Source organism: Neopsephotus bourkii, unplaced genomic scaffold (assembly GCF_033783945.1).
Source record: "Neopsephotus bourkii isolate Nb327-2 ecotype Australia unplaced genomic scaffold, CSIRO-AGI_Nbou_v1 NB_1183, whole genome shotgun sequence".
Taxonomy (NCBI): Eukaryota; Metazoa; Chordata; class Aves; order Psittaciformes; family Psittacidae; genus Neopsephotus; species Neopsephotus bourkii.
The window spans coordinates 4385963-4399603 of NW_026901668.1; the positions used below are offsets into that span (position 1 = coordinate 4385963).

The 13641-nt window shown below is 43.3% G+C and overlaps 1 protein-coding gene across 1 annotated transcript in view; it reads left to right on the forward strand.

Annotated features, from left to right (window-relative positions):
- Positions 1-13641, forward strand: part of CACNA2D4 (calcium voltage-gated channel auxiliary subunit alpha2delta 4) — a 128456-nt gene that overhangs the window by 20810 nt on the left and 94005 nt on the right. Inside the window, exons 9-13 of the mRNA XM_061364009.1 lie at positions 1232-1306; positions 2528-2617; positions 9510-9623; positions 10699-10777; positions 12788-12921. Of these exons, the coding sequence (XP_061219993.1) occupies positions 1232-1306; positions 2528-2617; positions 9510-9623; positions 10699-10777; positions 12788-12921 (492 nt within the window). The remainder of the gene's footprint in view (positions 1-1231; positions 1307-2527; positions 2618-9509; positions 9624-10698; positions 10778-12787; positions 12922-13641) is intronic.

Consider the following 13641-nt stretch of genomic DNA (forward strand, 5'->3'; position numbering starts at 1 on the left):
CATAGCGTAATACTGTGTTGGGCTCCAGCCTCAGGATGTTTCCAGGCTAGAAAATTACCAGCATATGCCTTTTCATGTATCAGAATCCTGGAAGCCTGCAATGTAGTTCAACCTGCGCAGGTCTGCATGGAGCCTGGTCAGGTTGCTTCAGTGTTACTGTCTCCCTTTTTAAGCCCTGGACAGTTTGAGGATGTGCTGGTTACCCATAGAGAACCAGCACTACTGATCACAGAAAGCAAAGCTTTTCCATGATCCAGGCCAAGACCAAGAGGTTTGGTGCCATGTAAAAGCCAAGCAGCTGCCTGTCTCCTAATTTTAAAAGCTAATTCAAACACCACCTCTTTCTCTGAGCTCCTCTCTATAAAAGCTTGCCAGGGCACAGTCACTGAGATATAAAGTCTAGTTTTTGTCAATAGCTTGTTATTGTGTAAGTTACTTAGAAACTCCAGTAAAGATCTGTCTTTATATGGCTGGATAGTTGGAAGAGTGAACAGTGTTGGCAGAAAAATGGAGGCAAGCCATTAAAGAGTTTGAAATATCATCTGTTCATCAAAACAATCCCAGAAAGAGCATATAATATATATTCCTTTACTGTACCCACACCAAGAACCTACCGGCTCAGACACATTATAGCCTGACCTAAGCTCCTAAGCTTGAGCATTAGCAGCCTCTTAGCCATGCTTTTAGGAATGATGCTCTTCTGAACCTTGCAGTGAAAGGTTTATACTGGCATGTTTTACCTCGCATATGTATCAGGCTAGAAGAATACACCCCACTAATTATCACAATTTGGTGGATATGTGGTAACTTGATACGTTGTTCTTCAGCTGTGCACGAGAGGCATTAAGATGCAAAATGATCTGCAAAGTTTGACAGGGGGCTGGCAAAGTCTCCAGAAGTCCAAAATATGTGCAAATAGTGCTATAAGCAAGGCCAAAGGCATAAGCTAATAGAGCATGGAAGAAATCTCTACAGTGTGAGTGGGGAAAAAAAGTGATTTTATATCTGTAGATATGTCCAGATAGAACTCGGCAAAGCACCATAATTAATGCATTATTCAAACAGATTGAGATTTGTCAAAATTACATTTTGCATGATCACTGCAAATGATTCTTAAGGGAAATGTGTATAAAATGGCATAATGTTCCATACTGTTTTCTGAACATCCACCCAGGACATGAACACAGTTTTCTCCAATTACAATCCCTTTCTTTTCACTTTCTCTTTGCAGTATAATGATTATGTTCATTTTATTGAACCCTGTTTTAAGGGTATCCTGGTCCAAGCAGACAGAGATAACAGAGAGGTGAGTACCAGGCTCCTATTTGTGTTATTCATTTAGCTCTCTTAATGTAAAGAAGTACACGAGGTTAAGATGCTGTGACATGAAACTCCAGGGGAAAAACAACCATCTCCCAGAAACATGCAGGTCACATTTCAGAAACAAGCACCAGTTGAGTGGTGTGTGCTGGCTCTGTGGTTCACCTTTGCTTACACACAGCCACGGTAACATGGGGTCAGCTGGCTAGCTAACCAGCAGCAACCAGCTTCCCTGTGTCACAAGGGATGCACCACCACTACTGCCAGAGCCTGGCTGGACCCAGCACAGACTGCTGTGGAAGAACAGCTTGCAGAGGGAAAAGTGTCTCCACCTTTGAAACCCCATATCCTCAGCCCTCAAATGAGAAAAATCAGCCCTTTTCTGGTGAATGTGTTCTCAGCCTGGCCTGATTCTTTGCCAGGCTGTACTGCCAGCAAGCTTTCTCTGATGAGGGGGTTTGTTGCTTTTATCCAGGAGGGCTCAGCCTGTACCCAGCTGCTCCATCACCCTCTGAGCTGACTTGTATCTTCAGTATTTCTTACTGTTTGGTTTTCCTCAATTCCCTTTCCTTTATACTAATACCACAGATGTATCACATCCTTCCATGTCTTCAACAACCTGATTTCTCTCCAGATTTCTTTCCCAGCTCAGTCCTGAGTCTGACTCCAGAGGGTGTTGTCTCCTGCAGCATTTCCCAAAGGATCCCCAAGCATTTTGGATGCTATGTTGCAGAGAGCACTCTCTGAGGGTTTCATGTACAACCAGATCAATGCCTCTTAAGTAGTGGATGAGCACTGATTTTTTTTCTTTTTTCTTTTTCCCCAGTCCTGTTGCTCTTGCATGCACAGAAATGTTTTGCTTTGTTTGTTTGTTTTCCTGAAGGGGTAGGCAAAGGAAAGTCTGATTTCTAATAGTTTTGTCCCTTGCATGATGTTTTACCGACTGCCCATGGTCTGCAGCACATAGACTGTGAAATGCAGTCCTGCTCTGGCTGCTTAGGCAATGGTGCAACACGATGGCACTGCCGGTGGAACTGTCAGTTGACTTTCCCACCTCCACGATCACAGTGCTGCAGTGCACATCCAGCAGTGGTGAAGGTTCAGGAGCCCAAATCACAGGTTTTTCCAGGTTACCCTTTCCTCCCTCTGCTGAAGGAAACACACTGCCTGCAACTCATTGCTGCCTTTTTCACTCTCTTCTTGCCAGCACTTCAAGCAGCTGGTGGATGAACTGCAGGCAAAAGGAGTTGGCACTGTGAACAAGGCTTTGACAGAGTCCTTCAAAATACTGAGGGAGGTAAGAGTCAGTGCTGCTGCATGCATTGGGCACAAGTGTCCCTGCCCACCCCTACTTTCCCCTCTGCATCTTGTGACTTAGCACATCCTTCACGGTGAGGAAGGGGGGCCGGTGGCATAAGCTGATCTCACAGTCCCTAACTTAGTGACAGGCAGCGTGCAGGGGTGACCCCGTACTTTGGAGTTGTCAGTTTGTGTGTGGTGCCTTGAGGCTGCTGATCTCTTCAAGGCTGTAGCCTCCTGAGTGCTTCCTTAAAGAGCCACACAACTGAGCATTGCTCAGGCACCTTGGTTATAGACGGTGGCAATAAAATACAACTGATCAAGTGAGGGTGACAGTTCTAGTCATAAGTAATGTTATTACAATGTGAGCCTTGATAAGTAGATGATTATGAAGATGTGAAACATTATTCTCAGGCTTCAGGTTTATTTCAATGTCACTTTGAGTGTCAGTGCTTGGGGAAGAAATCACAGGTACAGAAGAATTAATCAGTCAGTCTGACCATGTCCTGTGATAAGAATTGTAAATGATTCATTGCCTTATGTGAACTATTGTGACTTCAGTAGCCTGGAGGTAAACATAAAATTTAACTCTGTTTCTTAAGGAAGGTTAGCAAAAAAGGACGAAGAAACAGCTGAACACCCCCACCTCCTTGTAGCCCTGTGTATAGTGTGGTTGGCCTAAAGATGCCAGTGCCTTCGGGGCTGACAAAAATATGTACACGGTATGATGCTAGTGGCCATAACGATGATACTGATGTTAAAAGTAATGTGCTAGAGGTATTGACACCCTGGGAAGGATTCTCCAGTCTTACTTATTTTACAAATTGAAGGTTTAAGTTTGTTGTTGGGTATGGTAATTCTCTTCCTGATTTATGCCAGTGCAAGCATGATCAGAGTTGAACCCAGGGATGGTGGTGGGTGATGCTGATTTGCCAGTGGTTACAGAAGCATAATGGAATTAATGGCAACTTGAGAAGACTGTGGTGTGACCTTGGCATTGCAGTTATAGGCTGGCAGCACTCCTAGTAGTAATGCTTCAACATCTTTGGAGGAAAATAGTTGAGATGACCAGAGAGGCAGTAATGATATAAACGTAGAACAACTGTACGGACTAGAGGCCTCCTAGATTTATCTACGTGTGGCTTTGAACTTTATGACAAAATTAACTTGAACTTTAAAAACAAAGATCCAGAGCCTGTATAGATATAAATCACAATATTTAAACAATTTTTCCAACAGAGGAAAGAATGATTTCTTAATATCTAACGTAGCACTTTGCAACTTCATCCCAGGACTTCTGTCTGCCTGATGACATTCAGCAGAGACAGAGGTGATGTCTCAGTGCACAAGCAGCATCATGCACATACATAGGCATGCAAGTACAGAACCATGTCTGCTGTCCTAGAACAGCCTTCACCAAACTTCAGCTTCCCTATTTAGGGACTCACCTAGAGAGTGTCTTGATACCACTGGCTGGAGGACCCCAGGCTCAGCAAGCAGCACAACTTAAGTCAAAAGGATATCACCTGCCAAGTGCTCTTATACTTCATGGACTCTCTGAAATCTTAGAGATACTTAGTTCTGTATCAGTAATAGGAAAGGAAAATGGTTTCCATCAGTGTGCCCCGAAATCTGTGCTGCTGCAGTCATGCAGACAGGAGAAAGGGGAATTTTGGTGGAATTGGCCACCCCCCTCCCATCAGACAACATTCACATTCTAAGCTTGTAGTCATAGCTGTTACTCACAGACTCTCCTGTTATTGTTCACAGGAGCATACGCAAGGGAATGAAAATGAAAATTGCTACATCACACTGATGAAACAGGTTTTGCTGATTACAACAGACAACCAGTAATAATATCTGTAATGAAAGTGATTACAAAATTTCCCTGGTAATTTTCCTCAGTCCAATTGCTTGTAGAATTAATAGCCCAGTAGAGACCTACTCAGTGACGTATGAGTAGCAGAGAGGGGTTGCAGAAGAGCACGATCTCTCACCGTCTTTGTTTTCCTCCATTCTGTTCTGGGGTAGACAGGGTATATTTTAATCTGTGACGCAATCTGCAGAATAGCTTCAGGAGAACAGTTAGCCAGAGCCTCCTCTGCCCCTCTCAGCCATGCTCAATAAACCACTTAAGCTCTCTATTTCAATTTAGCCACACACCAAGTGGTTTCAATTAAATCTGCGTGCCAGGGATACTGTGGTCTTAAGCATACATTCATAAAGTGCTGCAAAGTTCTGTCAAGTGAGCTCCTTCCTTGTTTATCAAGTTTTAGTCTCTCTCACCTCTGTCTTCTCCTTCTTTCAACAAGCTCGGCATGTCTTGTCCTCCCACCCTTTTCTTGTAGGATTTATACCCCTTTGTTCTGGCCGCTGCTCTCCTCATGGCTGCTTCTAGGCTGCCTTCCCTGAAACACCATCCTCCCAACAGTGTGTTAAGTGCTGCAGCTGAGCTATCAAGTGCTAAGCAGAGCAGAATAATCACCTTCCTTGTTTTACACACCACAGTCCTCTTAACATAACATAAGACAACAGTTACATTTCTTCAGACACTGTCACATTGTTAATTCCTATATCCGCCTCTGCGGTATTCCTCTCTAGCCAGTATTCATCCTGCTGTTTTGTATTTGAGCCTCTGACTATCCTTTCCAATGTACATCAATTGCAAAGATATATTTTTACAGGCATGCCAAAGATGTGTGTACCTATATACATACGCAAACACAGCCCTAAGTCAGACAGTGATATAAATATATTCATATATTTGTTATATAAGAATAGAATTAGGATTAGATTATACAAAATCTGTGACTCTTATGGCTCCTCCTTTCTCAGGGTAATTCTCAGACTAAGTAGGCGTTTTGAAAGCTGATGGTTTCTGACCCTGTGGAGGAAAAGAAACCCCAGGCTTTGCTCTCTGAGGTCACCTTGGAGTGATGCCTCCTCTTAATGCCAAGCTGGTTTAATCTGTACCTTGACTGGCAGTTAACTCAGAAATAACATAGATTTTGAAGTTGCTTATGAGTAGGTCACCCAAAAAAAGGCTACAGGTGAAAAAAAAAAAGTGGTGAAACTGGTAAAAAACTGGACTTCAGCAAGAAGTAAGATTATGTAACTCGAGCAAACTGGTGTCCTGAAAAGAATGAGCCCATCTGCTGATGGGAGTAAGCGAAGGAGTTTGTGGCCTCTTATCCCCTACCTGTGTGGGGAAGCATTTCATTTGCACACTCATGACAGGACCATGTTACTAATCTTTCTAGCAATATACTAAATGTTTAAGGACAATTTACCCACCTAGTTTATCCCCTTCTTGTAACACAAGATTTCTATTGATTCCCACTTTGTCCTTTGGGATGTCAGTCCTGGTCAGGTCTTGGGTCACGAGGCAAGTAGTTCAGCAACACCTTCTGCAATTCTTTCCCTTCCTGCTGAGCAGAGATTATTCAAGTGCTTTCAATTAACTTTTGCTTTAACCCTACCACTTTGTGACTCTGCCTGTAATTCATTTATTCTTTTCTTTGCTTCTTATCACTTCAGCGTGTGCACAGCCATTACAATATTGTCCTTTTGATGATGAAGTATGACAGCTATAAAGCATCTCTGCCTGACCATTTCCCTCTGTTGTTTATCATCTGGCAACATACTCCTTTTACTCCCTTTCTTGTTTCTTCTCTGAATGTTTATAAATCTTTTCTTAATTCCACTTGCATTTTTACAGACACAAATTCTGCAACATAGTTTTCAGGACACACAAAGCTCAGGATTTCCTGTTTACCAGTTTATACCATTTTGCTTAATGGCATCTCTCATTTGTTCTTCGCTAGCTTTCTGTTCCCTTCCCTTCAGCTAATTTTCTACCCATGAAACACTTTCCACTAAGTCTGAATTTTCAGTAATTCCAGAGACCTCTCTGGAGGCAGGTCTGTATAAGAATGGGGCAGAAGGAGATGAAGAGGGGCTGCTCTGTCATCTGGCCTGACGTGTATAATCCACATGCGTGCCTGTGCATCACTGAGCTATGCTGATGTTCTTATTGCTTCACTAGTAACTCTTGTGCCTGGCTATAACTGCAAAGTAAATGACAGTGAGCAAACAAAGGAGTATAAGAGACTCTGACCCTGTATTAATTAGATCATGCCTGCTACTCCTGGTAATACAACCAAAGTTATATGGGAGGATACATAGCTTCACCTCTTATTCGCCAACTGCAGCTCTAGCCCACACTTACTCAGGCACCTGTTCTGCAGACATCTTGTTCCCATTCTCCCCTTCTTTCATGCTCCTGAGCTTTCAGTCAGAGCAGGGAATTATGCTCAGAGCCTGATGTGAATGCTGTCAGATCATTTGCTACAGCTGCAGCCAGCCACAAAAGGACCTAAAAGCCAGGGATTACCTCTTGTTCATTTGTTTTCTAAATCTGTCTTTTTAATCTCTATTTCTATGACACTGATGATCTCATTTTCCCTGTTGAAAATACCATCTACTCCTGTAATTAGGAGATTGCTGGTTCTGATACAGCATCTAATTTCTCAGTATCTGAGTATTATGAGGTCTGAAGTAAGCTACATGAAGAGAGATCTTAAGTAGTTTGAAATGGTGGATGACCTTAATTAAGTGTTAATTTAACAACTGTCTAAACAAAATATGTTGTAGATTGCAACAGACTGGAATAAGCTGCTTTTGTAACTACAAGGTTCACAGATCTGTGATCTAAACCTCATTCTGAGAGCATCTCCTGCACTATCATAACCCTGTGCCTCCTTGATGGGTGCTCACTGGTAATCTGCACATAATGGATTTCTGTCCTAGAAATAACTCACTCGAGACTCCTTGTCTTTTTCCTACCTGATGATCTGCAGCAGAGTCCTATGTAGCTATCAACTGCTTTTTCCCTTTTGTTTCCACCTAAGCACATCCTATGTTTGTTCCTGTTGTTCATCCTCAGCCTTTGCCCTGAGCCTCCTTGCTGAAGAGGGGAGACATGTTTTGACTCACTCTGGAGCTTCAATTACCCTCTAGCTGGCAGTGATAGGCTTTTTTTATAGAACAAGGTGTAAAAGCTTTTTGGATGACTGAAAATGTCAGATCTTAGGGACTCTGTAGGGAAAGATATGGGCGATCCCTGCTGTTGGGTTGGCATGACCACAGCAACAGAGGTACACTGTTTCCCCTCTTAATGTGCTGCTGTGGTGACACAAAAGAGGCAGATCATGTCCAACTACCTCATCCTGATTCACTAATTCACACAGATGTGTTGCTTGAGAACAGCTAGTTAGGAATGACCTTATTACACCACCCTTCTCTTTCATGATCACTTGTACCTATTCTGGTCAGTGATACATGAAACAGGGAGAAATGGGTTCACATGTGGTCATTCAGAAGCTGTTGAATCCATACCTACTGCAGTAGAGTAACAGGTACTTCATTGATGTTAAGAGTAATGTTGAAGGAGGCAAGACTGATAACATAAATAGTGGTGAAAGGAGACATTATGGTGATATTAGCACCAAGTATCCATGGTCATGATGTTAATCTACAGTGGAGCCACAGTACCGTCTGTGTTAGTAAAGACATTTGCTTTCTGTCCTAACAAAGTATTACCAAACCAGAAGGGACTTGTTAATTGAACCTTAAAACATCTATAAAGTCCCAGTTTGCATCCTGTGCTCTTGTCCTCCCACTCAGTGCTTGCTTTCATTTTATGCAATTAGTCTTGCCACTTGGATACCTTTCTCCTCATTTATAAGGTATAACTACCCTCTCCAGTTTAGAATTGCTGCTGTGTTTGATATAACATTAGTCACCCTTCAGTTAGTCTTCCATATGCTCTCTATCTCATCTCATTGCCTCTCATTAATCTTGTGTGCAGAGCTGTTGTATCTTGCTCTTTCCATATTTTTTTACTCTGCATCAGTTTCTGTATCCTTTGCTGATTAGACTTTTCCATGCTCAAAAGAAGTGAAATGCTCTGCAGGGAGAAGAACATGCTGACAATAAGCTAGGAGCCGCAGCAAAGTAGCTGTGTGTTTTTGTGCTTTCATGGCCTCTGCTACCTCCTCTGGTGACTTCCAATTCAGTACCGGTGCTGGTGCTGCATTAGGCACTTGTGCTCTCAGGTACACCAGCTCTAGAGAACCAAGAGGCAAATGGCTCTTCAGGCAGGAGGAGGAGATAAGCAGCGCTTGAAGGCTGTTTTTCCTGGCTAAACAGGGAGGATCTGGCTTTTTCAGTGCCCATTCAACACCTCTTCATGTGTTCTTGGGAGCACATCAACATTTATACCAAAGTCCAGGAATACCTCCGCTCTACCTTAAATATCACTTATGCACAGATAACAGGTCATCTGTCATTACAGTGTATGGCCTTTTTATCTGGCACATTAATAACCTATTTCAGCCCTGATGGCAGTAATGCTCTTTTTTTTTCACATGCTCCTGCCTTTCTCTGCTGTTTTTTGGCAGATTGATGGATTTGCCCTGAAATAATGAGTCTGATTTCCTCCTCCTGTCATGCTTTCTGCCATAAAAAGTGACAGTTATCGCTGTCAAATCAGAATTGCAGTGTTTATGGTCAGCCTATAGCTGTTTGCATAAACGAATGTGACTGTAAGATATGAGGAAGCAGGGAATTGCACCCTTCCGCCACAACACGCACTTCCTCATTATTTTACTTCTGTAGAGTCTCCTGTGCCTACTTGTGCTAGGTAGGGCTGTGCAAATAAAACAATTACATGCAGCATACAAACACGGTCTTTCTTTAAGCAGAGCTCTGAGCACAGTGTTAGGTTTACAAGGGAAAGTCAGGATCTGGCCCACCATGAACAAATATGCTGCAGTTACACATAAACAGCCCGTGCTGAGGTAACTAATGCTCTTCCTCTCTGTTTGCAGTTCAGAGAGGCTGGTCAAGGAGGCTTGTGTAACCAAGCTATCATGCTGATCACAGACGGAGCAGTGGAGGATTATGAAGCTGTGTTTGAAAAGTACAACTGGCCAGATCGGAAGGTTTGTCTGGGAAGTGCTAAATGGAAAGGGCAAGGAAAGGTGCTACCCTGCTATGGTGGGAATGGAAAAGCATGAGCCAGGATGTCGGGGAGCATTCACATCCTTTGATACCCACATGCATCCAGCTGTAAACACAAAGCAAAGCAGCCAGGCAGGAGCCTGCTGCGGTGGTTTTAGAGGTGGTAGGGTCACAAATGGGTAGGTGTAGGTCAGTGAAGATTTATTGTATTTTCATACACTTTGATTTCTAAAGGTGTGACAATCAAAACATTCTCCTGACAAAATGATGAAGACTAAGCTGAGTACTTAAAAATAATTTGAAAAAAAAAAGGTATTTTAATCCCATCCAAGACTGTTTATAATTGGTGCTGTTTGGGAAAGGTTTAGCTATTACCAGTTCTCACAATATGCAAAAGAATGGCCCAGACAAACTCTCTAGATGTCTTCCAGCCCTATTTACCTTGGGGCCTATGATTACAGGCTTGTACTAGCAAAGCAGACTGTGAAAGAAGAATAGAGCAGGGCTCATCCTAAACCCTCATGATTTATTTGCTTACCTCATCCCAGACAGCAGCAATGCACAAAGGGAGAGAAGCAGCCCAGTGAGAGACCAGAGCACGCGGCTGTTAAAGCAGTTTATTTCAGGATTGGTTCTTTTGTTGCTGGTCAAACACAGGAGAAATGGTGAAGCTTTCTCTAAATGATTCATGCAGCCAGCTCTTCCCCTGGGTAAAGGATTCCTGTGAGCTATAAACCTCTCTGCATGTGGTTGCTGAGAGCCTGGCAGAGCTGCTATCATAAAATCAACCAGAATTTGCACTTCCGCCTTGTTATTCAAATGACCTTGGGTGCTACTTGGCTTTCTGGGCTTATTGTAAATGGAAATCAAGTTCCAGCCCACAAAATGCAAAACAAACAGAGCAAGAGGCTCCTGTCTCTGTGTGAAGGCAGAGCTATTGCTAAGCGCCACAAACAAGCATTCCCACTAGTGCATAACAGGATGCTAAACCTCAGCCATTTGGGTTTGTTAGCACACTGCAGTCTAATTCTTCTATCTTTGCATTCTTGTTCCCAGGTCCGGGTTTTCACTTACCTCATTGGAAGGGAGGTCACTTTTGCCCCCAATGTGAAATGGATCGCCTGCAACAACAAAGGTGCTGTATCAGAACAGTTCCCTAACCCCCCCTCACGTGTACCAAGCATGGACTGCAGCCACAGGGCCCTGGACTCCTGTACAGCTCAGCCACTATAGCCTGGGGCCCAGGAACCCTTGGTTGGAAAGCAATCTAAGGAAAAAGCAGACCCTGCTAGTCCATGTTCAGAGTGACTGTGTCCAACTAACACAAGCCCTCCATGCTGAGCCACCACATTTTCCTGTCATGGTGCCAAGGGACACTATGACCGAGATTCATGCTGGCTGTAGTCCACCTAAGTCCCTGTGCTTATTGTGTCCCACTTGCTGGCTTTTGACAATCTGTCTAAAACTCTGTCAGAAAGCCTGTGACATCTTTTGGCTGAGATACAAAACTAATGTCTCTTCTTTAAAGATTTAACAACATTTTTCATGAGGTCTGCATGTTGACCCCTATATCCTGGCCAGATTTTTTGTGTGCTGGTGGTTTCACTGAGGTACCAGAATAGCTTATTAATCCCACCACAAACCCAATATTCTGAATATGGCATGAATGGGAAAATCCATTCAGAGCAGGTGAGTCACCTCTATACATTTGGGGCCAGTTAAAAAGTCCAGTTAGCCTTAACAGACTCTGCAAGGGTAAAAGAAGAGAGTGGGGAAAAAGAAAAGCTGTTTGGCCGTGACTTGGCTTCAGCCTGCATGGAGACAGTCAGAAATGCTTGCTACACCAGTATCCTGCTTAAACAGGGAAGATTGAAGCTGGGGGCTGACTAGCTAGGTATATTGACTCTTTTCCTGTCTGAGCAGTGGTTCCTATGAAATGCACGGGTGCATTTGCTGCTGAAAATAATTGACAGACGAGAGTTGCTAGCCTGCAGAATGTCTGTGAGCTGGAGACATCCAAGGCTCAAATGTTTGTCTATTAGCACTCTGACTCACATGTAACACTCTTTGATATAGGCAACAAAAACCTAGATTTCAGATTGCGTGATCATCCCTAGGATTAGTGACAGGGAATTCACTGTGCTGTTGGTTCACCATAAAATGTGAAAATGTATTCTCCTGAATAACCAGAGAACAAAAATGTGCTCTTTGCACCTGAATTCTCACCAGGCTTCAGCTCTGCACAAGGCTCACTGATTTTGGTTCTTCTCTTTCAGCATATTGTATAGCTCTTGTAGTCCTTGTTTTCAAGCATACTAAATCTGTTCCCACATCACAAAGCTGATCAGATCATGAGCCCTTTCACATGGTAGTGTTTTCCATCTATCAGACATACTCTGTCCCATGCCAAGTACAACCAATTCATTCTATGTGGTGAGAAGCAAGAATTGTGACATTACACTGTGTTAACATTTCTAACTCGTTAAGCAGATAGATAGTTTTAAGGACCTTTTGATAACTTGAAAACCATCCTCCCCTGTACTCCTTGTTGTGGTATTAGACTGGCATGGGTCCACCTGCAGGGGCAGAGGAAAATAGGTAACTTGCACTTTTAGGTTCTGCTTCCAATGGGTAGATGTAAGTAGTCGCTATCCTTGGATGTAAAGCTAGGCAGACTGAAGAGTAGAGTGCTGGAAAAAGTCTGGAAGATAAGTTGGGAGTTTGGGCTTAGTATAAAAATTGGGCAGGTAAGCGGGTAGCCTGGTGGAATACTTTGTTTGCATATGTCTGGCCTTCAGGAACAAAGGCAGCCTGATTACTGGTGGTTGGTTTTTTTTACTTAGGATTTTCCTAAGACCCAAAGAACATTTTACATTTGGCATGATATCCAGACTCCTGTCTTGTGTATTGGTCCAGTATTTTGAGAAGAACAGAGCCAATCCTTTGAAACTCTAGATTTCCACAGAAACATGTGTCCACAGAAGCTTGTGGATACAAGGCATGTCAAGGCACTTTCTGGAAAGAGCAGATAAGCCATCTGGGTATATAGTCTTTGACATCTAGTTTTCTAGCTTCGCACAGACGCTCACTTAAAATACTGAAGACATGTGAGCAGTGTGACTCACACCTCTGTTTCTCCATGAAGGCTACTACACTCAGATCTCCACACTGGCAGATGTCCAGGAGAACGTGATGGAATACCTGCATGTCCTCAGCCGCCCCATGGTCATCAACCACGACCATGACATTATTTGGACTGAAGCCTACATGGACAGTGCGGTAAGGACTTGCAGCACAAGTCTTTAAGTCAACAAACAGTAGGGCATATGGGCCAAACTGGCAAAGGTATTAGATACCCAGCTAGTACGTTAGGCATATAACTTGTCCCAGATTCCCATCTAAATATCTTATGTGTATCAGAATCTAAGTAAGTCCTGAAATTTATGTAAAGCCAGAAGTTGGTTGATTGATAGAAATTACTGGGCTCTAGCACTGCTGAGACAGTATTTCTTTTCTGCTCAGTGCTGGAGTTGAGATGTGTATGCAGACTCAGATCTGAATCTGCAGTGACCAGGGAGCCCAGGACTAATCACAGGTACAGCATGATTTAAGTAGTGCTTGCGTGAAAGCAGGTTGCCTTCTAAGGGATTATTCACAGGAAAGATTTACAGCTCAGGATATGGGTCACAGAGTCTTATTTCCTCCAGCCCGGGAGCTAAGTGTATACTGGTTGCCACTCAAAGATACAGATCTTAGTTTGGGAAGCAGTCTCACTCTTCCATTCCTTGAGCTTGCAAGTCCTAATGTCACTGCAGTGGCCCTATACTCAGCCCTGTGGGTAAAGGACACAATGCAAAGGAACAGACAGTTAGCACTCCCAATACCCATTGCTTTGTCTCAGGCCTGCCATATGTGAAGACATTTGGACCACGAGCAAGTGCTATTATAGTGTTGTGTTGCCAAAGCAGCTTGTAAATTTAAAGGAGTGAAGGGAAGGAC